The sequence below is a fragment of the Engraulis encrasicolus genome, chromosome 17 (genome assembly GCF_034702125.1).
Source record: "Engraulis encrasicolus isolate BLACKSEA-1 chromosome 17, IST_EnEncr_1.0, whole genome shotgun sequence".
NCBI lineage: Eukaryota > Metazoa > Chordata > Actinopteri > Clupeiformes > Engraulidae > Engraulis > Engraulis encrasicolus.
This window is the reverse complement of record NC_085873.1, coordinates 28,634,658-28,647,287: the sequence shown is the minus strand read 5'-3', so window position 1 is coordinate 28,647,287 and position 12,630 is coordinate 28,634,658. Positions and strand designations below refer to the sequence as shown.

General features: G+C 45.0%; 1 protein-coding gene across 2 annotated transcripts in view; it reads right to left on the bottom strand.

Moving 5' to 3' along the window:
• Positions 1 to 12,630, bottom strand: part of rhbdf1b (rhomboid 5 homolog 1b (Drosophila)) — a 118,683-nt gene that overhangs the window by 24,652 nt on the left and 81,401 nt on the right. For both annotated transcript variants that reach the window (XM_063220571.1, XM_063220572.1), the window contains 8 exons: positions 10,133 to 10,261; positions 4,891 to 5,087; positions 4,070 to 4,127; positions 3,175 to 3,377; positions 2,062 to 2,173; positions 1,538 to 1,612; positions 670 to 831; positions 87 to 187 (listed from right to left, as the gene is read on the bottom strand). In XM_063220571.1, the coding sequence (XP_063076641.1) occupies positions 87 to 187; positions 670 to 831; positions 1,538 to 1,612; positions 2,062 to 2,173; positions 3,175 to 3,377; positions 4,070 to 4,127; positions 4,891 to 5,087; positions 10,133 to 10,261 (1,037 nt within the window). The remainder of the gene's footprint in view (positions 1 to 86; positions 188 to 669; positions 832 to 1,537; positions 1,613 to 2,061; positions 2,174 to 3,174; positions 3,378 to 4,069; positions 4,128 to 4,890; positions 5,088 to 10,132; positions 10,262 to 12,630) is intronic.

Genomic DNA, 12,630 nt, shown 5'->3' with positions numbered 1-12,630 from the left:
TGTGTGTGTGTGTGTGTGTGTGTGTCTGTGTGTGTGTGTGTGTGTGTGCGTGTGTGTGTGTGTGTGTGTGCGTGTGTGTAAATTACCGTGGGTCCTGGTGGCACACGGAGCCGTACTGGCGTAGTTTGCCATCTAACACAGGAGCACTGGGGTGATTAGGCCACTTTATCCACACCGCTAGCGTACTCTAGAGAGAGAGGGAGATGGAGAGAGAGAGAGAGCTAGAGTGAAAAACATTGACAATGTGTAGACACGCTGAGCATCTCCATTCTTTTACTTTGACTCCTTTTACATCTGGCCTTGCATGTAGAGCATGTGTGTGTGTGTGTGTGTGTGTGTGTGTGTGTGTGTGTGTGTGTGTGTGTGTGTGTGTGTGTGTGTGTGTGTGTGTGTGTGTGTGTGTGTGTGTGTGTGTGTGTGTGTGTGTGTGTGTGCTTGTGTGTGTATGTACCGAGCACTCCTCTATATCTATTTCATGTGTGTAACTTACTGAGCACTCCTCTTTTAAGGTCTGTAACGATGGTGAAAAAGGTTCATTCTGCAACACACATGCTTATACAGAATACGCAATAGCTTTCTCTCTATTTCTCTGAATCTGTTTCTGTCCCTCCCTCTTGGTCTCTCTGTCTCTCTCTCTCTCTCTGCATGTGTACTGCATATGTAACTTACGGAGCACTCCTCTTGTGGGGTCTGTAGGCATCCCGAGCGGTCGTTCCTGACGCAGCATCCTGAGTGTCTCTCCTCCTGCCTCTTCTCCTGCATCAGCTCAGCCACCTGGGCGTCGCGCCGCATGCAGGGGGAGAACTTGGCACCCAGGTGGATCAGCTTCTCCTGCACAGCAGACACACACACACACACACACACCAGGGCTTGACATTAACTTTTTCACTTACCGGTCATTGTGGCTAGTGGTGTTCCAAAGTCATTAGCCATTCAGATATTCCACTAGCCACAGATTTTATATTGTTTTTTCTTTCTTTATTAGTGTATAGCGTATAGCTTTCTACATGGAAGAATATCAAGCAAACAGAAACTGAGTTACTGAGCTTTTTCTTGAACTTAAATATAAAGAACTGATACAAAAGGGGAAAACAACAGAATATAGGCTACTATGATGCGTATGTCATACCAAGGAATAAGCTGCCAGCCAATTTGGCTAGTGACACTGAAAGTATGACTAGCCACAGCCAAGTTTTACCAGCATTTGGCCGGTTGGCAGGTGCCAGTGTCAAGCCCTGATACACACACAGGAGTAAATACACGTACCCTACACTCACACACACACGTACACGTACAGTACATGTACACGTACACACACACACACACAGGCATGCACACACACACAGGCATGCACTCACACATGTACATACACACCTATGCAAACACGCACACACACACACACACACACACACACACACACACACACACACACACACACACACACACACACACACACACACACACACACACACACACACACATTGTTAGTTAGTTTAGAATCTGGTGAGAGCGGACAAACAGAGATTACGGTACTTACAGAACTGGGTCCCACCCAGAAGTTCTCTTGCTGTACGAACTTGACATTTTCATAAACTCCTTTGTTTCTTAATACCTACGACAAAGACAGAAATATATGTTAAGTAAGGCCATGTAAACGTTCTATTGTGTTGTGTTTTTTAAGAATAATTTAGTGACCATGGTTCTCAAAAGGTAAAACAATTACAACGCCATTGGAGGCTGCCCCTTTGCACAGGTGAGGCATAAATGCAATTTTGTTGTGTGGAGTGAGCACTTGTGTGGTGTGGAGTGCTGTGTCACAATGACAATGGGAGTTGGAGTTTCCAAGGTGGGCTTTCACTTAATGTTTTTTTCCCTTTATCCTTTACTTATCCAGGATTGTCCCATTGAGACTATTGAGACTCTCTTCTGCCAGGGAGTCCTGGTCAAAATGGCAGCCTACATATAGTTGCAGATGCAGACAGACACACAAACATACAGTATCATAAGGAAAATAAACTTACAAAAAACATAATAAGAAAAAATAAACTTCACTTCACTCACCGAGTCCACGGTCTCGTGCTGTGAGAAGCCCACGGGAGCGATGCCATGGATGCACACAGAGAGGATGGTGATGAGCAGGTGCACAAACGTGATCCAGTACGTGAAGAAGGGCCTGCCATGGACAGAGCAATGTCACTCTCAGACATACAGTATATTCATTTAACTGCTTTTTAAATCTATGAGTTACAAAATTAACTTCTTTTTAACTCTATAATGAAAACCTTTACAGAAGTCAATGGGGACATACAGTACGTATGTGATTTACTTAGTGCACCTAATACTATAAGTGCTGACATCTACTGCATGTGAGTAACAACGGTAAAAAAAACCACAGTTTAGACACAGCGTTATACATTTTCTGTTACCAGAATGGCAATGACCAAGTCGTAGTGCATTACTAAAGGCCCTGTGTTATGTCATAGTATTGTAGTACTATGGTAGTTAACTTTTCAATGACTATTACAGCGTGCCACTGGAGGTACAGTGTGCATTAAGGGGCTACGACAGATTGACAGACAGACTGACAAGCAGACGGGCAGACAGACAGCTGGCTGGTGTGGATCATTGCTTTACCTGTGGTCGCCCATGTCCTCAATCTGCCTCTTGGAGTAGCTGTCGATGTGCTTGCAGGAGGTATGGTTATTCTGTCTGTCTGTCTGTCTGTCTGTCTGTCTGTCTGTCTTTCTATCTTCCTGTCTGTCTGTCTGTCTGTCTTTCTTCCTGTCTGTCTCTCTATCTTCCTGTCTGTGTGTCTGTCTGTCTGTGTGTCTGTCTGTCTGTCTGTCTTCCTGTGTCTGTCTGCTTTCCTGTCTGTCTGCCTGTTTGTCTTTCTGTCTGTCTGTCTGTCTGTCTGTCTGTCTGTCTGTCTGTCTTCATATCTGCCTATCTGTCAATCTGTCTATCTGTCTGTCTGCCTGCTTGCCTGTCTGTATAAACACTACTGCCATACCCAGGGCCGCTGACAGCTTTTGCTGGGCCCGGGACAAAATCATCTGAAAGGGCCACCTATCCAATACATACAATGCAATGGGGACCCAATTCTGGGCCCACTATCTACATGGGCCCGGGACAACATACCCCTTTGTCCCCCCCTGTCGGCGGGCCTGGCCATACCTGTGGTCGTCCATGTCCTCTATCTGCCTCTTGACGTAGCTGTCGATGCGTTTGCGGTAGGTGCGGTTGGTAAGGCGGCCCACCATGCCCAGACCGTAGGGCCTCTTCTCCCGAGCGAACAGCTTCTGCACGGGCACCGCGATGCGCTGGCCCCGACGCTGCTGCTCCCCACTCAGGCTGACCACCTCCTGCCTCAAACGCACCTAATGATCACCATGATGAAAAATACATTTTTATTATTTATAATAATGATAATAATAAAAAAAATTGTAACAGCACGGCACGGGCACCGCGATGCACTGGCCCCAACGCTGCTGCTCCCCACTCAGGCTGACCACCTCCTGCCTCAAACGCACCTAATGATAACTATGATGAAAAATACATTATTATTATTATTATTATTATTATTATTATTATTATTATTATTATTATTAATAATAATAATAATAAAAATAATAATAATAAAAATAATAATAATAATAAAAATAATAACAAAAATAACGAGCTTCTGCCAACTCTGACCACCTCCTGCCTCAAACGCACCTGATGATGATTTTTTTAATTGATTAATAATAAAACAATAACGATATCGTTATTAATAATGAAACAATATCAAAAATTAATAATAATTATAATGATATAATAACAAGTACTATATTCATAATAGCTACATAACATTATTGGTGAAGCACACACTGTGTATCATGGAGTGCTATATGCGTTGACACACTGAGAAGTATACAGGATTGCAAGACATCAGACATATCGAAGAAGAAGAAGAAGAAGAAGAAGAAGAAGAAGAAGAAGAAGAAGAAGAAGAAGAAGAAGAAGAAGAAGAAGAAGAAGAAGAAGAAGAAGAAGATGAAGATGAAGAATACAGGATTGGTAAACGCACCTTGGGCTGCACCTGCAGTGGGCCCTCTTTGCCCTTACGCCAGCCACGCTCCAGAGGCCTGGGGATCAAAACACACACATTTACACAGAAAAAAACACACATGAGAGAGTGAGACAGTGAGAGAGAGAGAGAGAGAGAGAGAGAGAGTATTGGAATACTGGAATATTGGAGAGAAATGGGGAAGTCGCCCAGAGAATGACTGACACAGATGAGAGAGAAAGAGAGAGAGAGAGAGAGAGAGAGAGAGAGAGAGAGAGAGAGAGAGAGAGAGAGAGAGAGAGAGAGACCCAGGTGGTGAGAGCGAGAGCGAGACAGAGAGACCGAGAGTGAGGGACAGAGACGATACAGAGAAACAGAGAGTAAGCTACTGTATAACTCCTATGGACTTTCCCATGTGTTTTTTTTTGTCAAATGTGTGTTTATGTGCATAAGTGTGAGTGACAGGAGTGTATTCTATATCAGTGGTTCCCAACCTATGGGTCGGGACCCAACCTATGGGTCGCCAAAGATCCACAGAGGGTCGCGAAGCCCTCTTGATTTGAAGGGGTTTAATTGTATTACCATATATAGCCCATGTTGAACAAATGACAAAGCATCTAAGCTAATATATGCATAGAAGCATCAAAATGTAAGTGCTACATTAAACATTTACTCTATATTTTAAATGAGTTTTCGCAGGAAACAGCGTATCATGTTACTCCCTCTCGTGCGGGCGCACGCGCGGTTGGGTCACCAAAGCTTACAATGGTAAAAATATGGGTCCCTGAATAAAAAGTTTGAGAACCACTGCTATATAGTATGTGTTTGTGTCCTCTGCGTACATCATGAGGTGGCTCCTCTCCAGTTCGCTCTTGTCCAGAGCGCTGCCCGTCAGCTCACTCTCGTCTCCCGCGAGCCCCCCATCGCCATTACTCATCCCCCCATAGCCGCCGGTCTCTGCCTCCTTAATGGCAGCCTCGGATGGCGTCTCAAACACCTCGTCAGCATAGGTGGACAGCTCCTCGTGCATAAGACCATCCTGCATAAGACACACACACACACACGACACATATATACTGTATGTAGGGACAGGAGTTGGTTGTAGTAGCCTTTATATGTCCCAGTGTGTTCAATTGTTTTGCAGTGGTGGTAAACCTCTCTCACAAACTCTCACGCTGGCAAATAGGCTACATAAAACATATAAGGACACAAACAACAGGTAAGGTTAAAGTATACATAAATAAACTAGGGTGGAAAGATAAAATCTACACAGTAAAATACCTAACACACAACAAATGGCTATTTGTGTTTCCTAGTGGAGGCACAGATAGCCATTTGTTTAGGTAGCCTATTTTACCCTGTTTTGGACCGAAAGTTGCTGTGGGCAATGTGTCATTCATACAATGACCACTGTGTGGCAGCAAAGTATATAGATATGTGGCCAACAACACACATGCAAGAGATTACTGTATCCTAACTGTTGCGGACAGATTTGACCTTTTTGACTGTGATTGACAGGTTTGGGTGGTGACGTGCATGATTGGGTCACGTGGTGATTAGTTTTAGTATATCACCTGGCGCTGGGGATATGGCAGGGAAGTTAGAAGGAAAGTGGGTGATTTGGGGATGGCCTACTTTTGCCGACCGCATTGATAACGCAATGTTTTTATTACATCTGGCACTTTAAGCTTAAGTTTGCACAGCTCTTAGACACTTTTCTGCACCTTTGCACACCTGGCTTGCTACCTTGGAATTATGGATTTTAACGATGTCATTGATGGATGAAACTGGACCTTTTAACTATGAAGATAACTAGTAAATAAAGCAAGCAAACAGAAACGTGAGAAACAGCATCCTTGAGCTTATTTGCACATCTAGCGAGTCGAGCAACTCTCCCCAACATCAGCCGCTGGCGACTACAATATGCTTGTTTAATCGCCACTTCATTGTCGGCAAAAACGGCGTTTGCTCCCGCAAACGATGCTGCGAATCGCAGGACGTTATGGCGCCTGCCCAAGTCTAGCACGGTAGGACGCCAATGGGAGTCTGCACGGACGACGAATGATGGCATTTCATTTCGAATCAAAGTACAGCTGAAACGCTATTGAACACAGTCACACACACAGCACGAAGAAAGCGTTTGCCTGAAGGAACAGAAGACGACACAGCGGTAACGTACACATATTTATTGAGATGTCGCTGGCTGGATGAACGCTGTGTTACTTCCTGGAGAGGCTGACGCTGTGGTCACGTCACGCTCATTCATTGCTGAACTTTAGCTATTGGGGCTACTGTGCTAACGAGAAGATTCATTGGGGATCTAGAGCTGGCGTTGTGTCTGTGTGTGTGTTCTGTTGGCTCTGGCGTGTGTGGACTGGAAAGACAGCTGTGGCTCTGAATATTGAGTTTGACGTGGTGATTTGCCTGCCTTGTTGGAAAAAGTTGGAATGAAAGTGACTGAGTGGCAGGAAGCCTCTGATGAAAGATGCAAACAAATAGGCCTAACAAAGAAACCCTTGGTGTGAACAATGCACAAATGAAAGACAAGGAAATGCCTGTTGTGAATAATGCAGAAATGAATGTTAAAGAAGTCCCTTTTGTGAAAAATGCAAAAATGCGTGACAAAGAAATGCCTGATGTGAAAAACGCAGAAAATGAAAGACAAATGGTATCCACTGGAAAGGGCCTGGCAAACAAAATTGAAAACATTCAAACAGAACTGAAAAAACATGTAAGAAAAATGGAAAGTGTGACTGCTTCTCTAAAAGAACTGATGAAAGCTGATGGAAATGAATGCCATGTCAAGTTGCTATTTAATGAATTGAAACAACTGTTTAAAATGGCCAGTGAACTGCATTGCTCTCTGTTGCCTCTGGTTCCTATCGAGGAGCAAGACGATCAAGATGAATTGTTCTGGTTCATAAGAGAATACAATGAATGTTTTATTAAGAAAGTGCAAGTATGGCTCACAGGAGTTAAACAAACAGGTGGGCCACCTGAAATGTCATCTCAAAGTGCCCCACAGGGGGCAGCACCTGTAAATGAGCAGCCCACAGAGCTTCACCTGCCTGCTCATTCTCAGCATGTGTCTCCAATGCACAATGTTTCAAATTATGGAAGTAGTGTCAGTTCAAAGATCTCAACTGTTCAGAGCACCACATCAAGAACACCCAATGGAATGGAGCCGTATTTTAAAGAAAATGAAAAAGCTTTTAAGAATCTTGATGTGGATGCAGAAGTGTTCAACCCGTCGACATATAGGCCTACGTTAAAGTCAAAAGAAATGCCACTTGCTTTCAGCATCATACCCACAGTGAGATTAGTGCAATCACAAATGGAAATGTGTGAATCCGCCCCTCCTCTCACAGAACCTCCTGTAAATGTGAACCAGTACACACACTTGCCATCACAATTGAGTTCACCCCTGTCAGCACAGCCAAAGGCATACTTGTCCTCACAACAAAGTCTGCTCAACATTCATAAAGAAAATAATGAAATCAGGTCTGACGCCATGGCATATGAAATTCCCGGCACAGTTCAGTGTAGTGGCCTTACTGGGGCCGGTGAGGAGGTCCGCAAGTTGGCCACAGTGAATGTAAACGAAAACTCTGCCGTGTCTTTGGATGAGTGGTGGGAACAGCAGATTGAGATTGACTTTCCTGAGAACAGCCATGACGAGCAGTTGGCTCTGTCAAGAGAAGCCACTAACTCCGTAGAGTTGGCCAGTGAGACAGTGATCCTGAGAGATGGGCCTCACAGCATTGCCCTGTCTGTGAGAGCTCAAGTCCTGAGTGTGCTCAGCAGTAGTGCAAGTGCAGAGCAAAGTGCTGCAAGCGTGAAGAGGAACAATGTCAGAGAAGACAAAGATCTGCACAAAGAGTGTACCACTTTCATGACAGAAGGTCAACACACAAGCCGTAAGAAGAGCCATGTACAGTATGTGCCCACGACAGACAGTCAACACACAAGCCGTAAGAGCGGGTATTTACCCCAGCACAGAGTTGATGTCGATTGTGCAGCATCATTCTGGGGTGCTGCCCTGAATGCACAGTGGTTGAGTGATCCTGGCCTCACAACCACACAAGTTGGTGTGTCGACTAAGTTCAGAAAAGATACCCTTTTGGAGAATGTGAATGTTTTGAAGAATGTGTCATGGCTAAATGGCCCCACATGTCTTAAACAGTCAGAGAGCAAGTGGACTGTGAACACAGACAGTGTACTGGAAATCACACTCAGAAATCCTGTAATCAAAGACTCTGCTGTAATTAACGTTTCAGAAGTTGCTGCTGCCAGTGATGCTGATGGTGGTGAGGACGGCCATCCTTTCACCCACCTGATCAGTAAACCCTCATCCAGGACTCGCCTTGTAAGAGTGGTGGGTGGGATGAGGTTCAAGATGGCAGTCCTGTGTCACAGTGAAGTCAATGCCCCTTCTCAGTTCAGCGCTGAGATTGTTCTTCGTCAATGGGACGACTCCCGCAAGGGCTTGCTCTCAGTGGGAGAGCTGAAGGATGCTGGGATGCAGAGTGTCGAGTTCTGTCACTTGGAAAGTTCCGCAGAAGAGATCTCCTGTCAGCAAACAGGAGAAAATGTGTAACGAAGCAGGCATCCATATAAGTTGAGCCCCGTTCTGGCACTTCCGTCCACGAATCCAAAGGGCTTGGAAGTACGAGCACAGAACCACCCTCCCCAGCTCAAGTCAAAGCAGTACATCTCCGACCTGCTCTGGAGAAGATGGATCAGAGAGAACCTACCACGGCTTCAGCAGCGGGATTACTGCACTAGAGTCAAGCTCAACTTCACTGCTGGGGATGTGGTCCTCATCATGGCGCCGCCATGGTTCCTGGATCGTCGGCCGAGTTGCAGTGGCCGTGCCAGACCACAGAGGGCTGGTGCATCGGGTCTGGGTCGAGGCCCTGACCAACCTTACCTGCCGGCCTACCAGAGTTGTGCCTTCTCACGGAGGCTCCTCACCTTTGACCCCACAACGTGACCTTGACATCTAACGTCTAACGCACTGGCCAGTTAACGTGACCGACCTTGAAATATAGGCTAAGTGCTGGTAACCTCTGGCCTATGACTGACCCCCTTTGACCTGTACTGAAAAAAAAAGAAAACACGCATACATGCACACACTCACATGAACACAGGAGAAAAGAAAACAAAGGCGAAAGAAAATGTCTTCATGGACTTTGAGTAATGAATTTGATGTGCATGCATAATGTTTGGGTTATTAGGATTTGTAATTATTACTGTGTGTGTCGTAATAATTAGGGGCCGGAATGTTGCGGACAGATTTGACCTTTTTGACTGTGATTGACAGGTTTGGGTGGTGACGTGCATGATTGGGTCACGTGGTGATTAGTTTTAGTATATCACCTGGCGCTGGGGATATGGCAGGGAAGTTAGAAGGAAAGTGGGTGATTTGGGGATGGCCTACTTTTGCCGACCGCATTGATAACGCAATGATTTTATTACATCTGGCACTTTAAGCTTAAGTTTGCACAGCTCTTAGACACTTTTCTGCACCTTTGCACACCTGGCTTGCTACCTTGGAATTATGGATTTTAACGATGTCATTGATGGATGAAACTGGACCTTTTAACTATGAAGATAACTAGTAAATAAAGCAAGCAAACAGAAACGTGAGAAACAGCATCCTTGAGCTTATTTGCACATCTAGCGAGTCGAGCAACTCTCCCCAACATCAGCCGCTGGCGACTACAATATACTTGTTTAATCGCCACTACACTAACTATTACTGCAGTTCAGCTATATTAGGCACATATACTGTTGCTTAGGTCTACATCCTATGAATGAACAAAAGCATTTGGGTCAGTTAGACCAAAAACATATGCACTGACATGGGTCATAGGTCGTGTGTGTGTCAGTTGTCCAGGTTATGAAGAGTGTGTGCATGTGTGCATGTGTGTGTGGGTGCGTATGTGTGCGTGTGTGTGTGTGTGTGTGTGTGTGTGTGTGTGTGTGTGTGTGTGTGTGTGTGTGTGTGTGTGCGTGTGGGTGCGTGTGTGTGTGTGTGTGTGTGTGTGTGTGTGCCATTATGCAGTGTGTCTCCCCACCCACCCGTGTGAAGAAGGAGGTGTCTAGTTCATCAGGGAAGTCCATGGTGTCCTCCTCCATGAAGCTGGCGGGGGTGAAGCTGCGACGATGGGTGCGGCGATGGAGGACGGGCGCCTCTCGCAGCGAGCGGCCCTGAGGATAACGAAAACATACAACCAAAATATAACATATAGCCTACAGTAACATATAGTATAACATGTAACATCATCATGCTCATTATCATCAGCTGGGGCGAAGCTGCGGCGACACTTTTTAAAAATAACGTGCAAAAATCTGAATATTTTGTGGGAAAATATCAAATTGGGAAGACAGCGGGAAATAAGTCAGAAATAGGGAGTTTCCCGTGAAAATAGGGAGGGTTGACAGGTATGGTTCGGTGCCTTGCTCAAGGGCAATTCAGCCATTGATGGAGGTGAAGGGAGAGGTAAGGGCGGGATCATCTTCATCATTATCATCATCATCATCATCATCGTCATCATGATCATTTTTATAATTATCATCATCATCACTGATAAAAATTCTTAAAGCTGAAATACTTTCACAAAGCCAATAAAAAGTTTGCGTTGCGTCTGTACTAAAGCAGCAGATTACGGGTGGATGACCAGATTTGCGTCAACATTGCACAACCCAGATACAACACAACAACACTCTCCCGTCCACAATGAGCACTCTACTGCCCCCTTGCAGCGCCTAACCCACATCAAATCAAATACAAATCAACAAATCAACAAAAAAAGTTTAGGAACTCATAATGGGAGTGTGAGGGAGGGTTGTCTTTCAAAGATAATTTGCCACCCATCCCTTCTATCCCAACAGGGCCTGTGGCATGAAATGAGACGCATGACTTCAACTCTCAACTGGGGTTGGAGCAGTTGGGATTGGACGGGCGCGTACTAAAATCATGTCCCACACCATCGCCATAGCTGATAGGACGAGCAGTTGGAAATGGGCGCGTACTAAAATCATTTCCCACATCATCGCCATAGCTGATAGGACGAGCAGTTGGAATTGGGCGCGTACTAAAATCATTTCCCACATCATCGCCGCAGCTGATAGGGCCTGTGCCATGCCATTAGATCAAATGCACCACATAGTTCGGTGTAGGTGCATATACCCAATCATTTTTACCACACCATCAGCCACCCACCCCATCCTCTAGTCCAGAGGTTTTCAAAGGGAGGGCCAGGGACCCCTAGGGGGGCGCGAAGGGGTGCTAGGAGGGCCGAGGCAGGTTGGCAGGAGAGGCTAAATAAATAATTGAATAAATTGAATAGCTAAGTACACCAAAATCAACCAAAATTAAGTCAAACAACATTCCCTGCCTTATCATAATCTATTGCATCTCAGACCTACAGTAGACTACGGTTGTGAAAGGGGTGCGCGGAAAAAATAGTGTGGCACAACCTATGTATGGTAAGAGGGCCCCCTGTCCAGAATTTAGCGGTATATGGGGGGCCTTATCATGGTTAAGTTTGGGAACCCCTGCTCTGGTCTAGAGCCTGTGCCTAGCTAGGTTGGGGTTTGGGGCAAGGGTTGGAGCTAGGGGTCGACCGATACAGGGTTTTTAATGGCCGATGCGATACCGTTTTTTTTTTCATCACCCTTGGCCGATACCCGATTTCCAATACCCGATATTTGGGACCGATATGGGTTTAAAAAATGGTTGAAAAATGACAAATATTCCAGGTCTCAAGTTAAAAATAAACATTCCTTTAACACTATCAAATTGAGGTAGAACTTGTTACATTTAAACACCCACTCTAACAATCAAGTAATGTCTAACAATCAAGTAATAAAAAAATCAAGTGTCTTGGTGCTTTTAAAAAACCCCGTATGACATAAAATAATACAAATTGTGTATTGGCCAAAACCACACGCGTATCGTCCGATACCGATACACTTAAAAAATGCAAATATCGGCCCGATATCGAACCGATATATATATCGGTCTATCCTTAGTTGGAGCAGTTGGAAACGGGTGCACACCAGATCATTTCCCACACCATCACCATCCCATCATCATCCCTCCTATCCTAATTCCTGACAGGGCCTCCTGTGCAGGATTACGTACGGTTCGCGCTAGAAAATTCTCGCTGACCAACAGCTGAGCATTCGCAGTGGGTTAGAATGATGAAGGCCATCTGTTATTGTTATCTCAGGCCACTATGTTCAGTGTTGCCAGATTGGGTGGTTCCCTATGTTTAGGATAACAGTCTAGGGTAGGGACTATTGGCACCATTTTTCTGTAGAGTTGTAGCCATAAAAATAAACAGCATTTAGTTCAAATTGGGCAGGATTTAATGCCGCCAGGCGTTTTTTGAGCATTTTTGGGCTGAAAATAATCAGTCACATCTGGCAACCCTGTGTGTGTGTGGAGGGAATGCAGGCCAAAAACCCTAAGCCCTTATTGGTATCAACCATATCACAGATCACCTTTTACATAACAGATGAAAAAAAATAAAAATAAAATTATAATGTAAAAAAACAAAACAAACGTCATA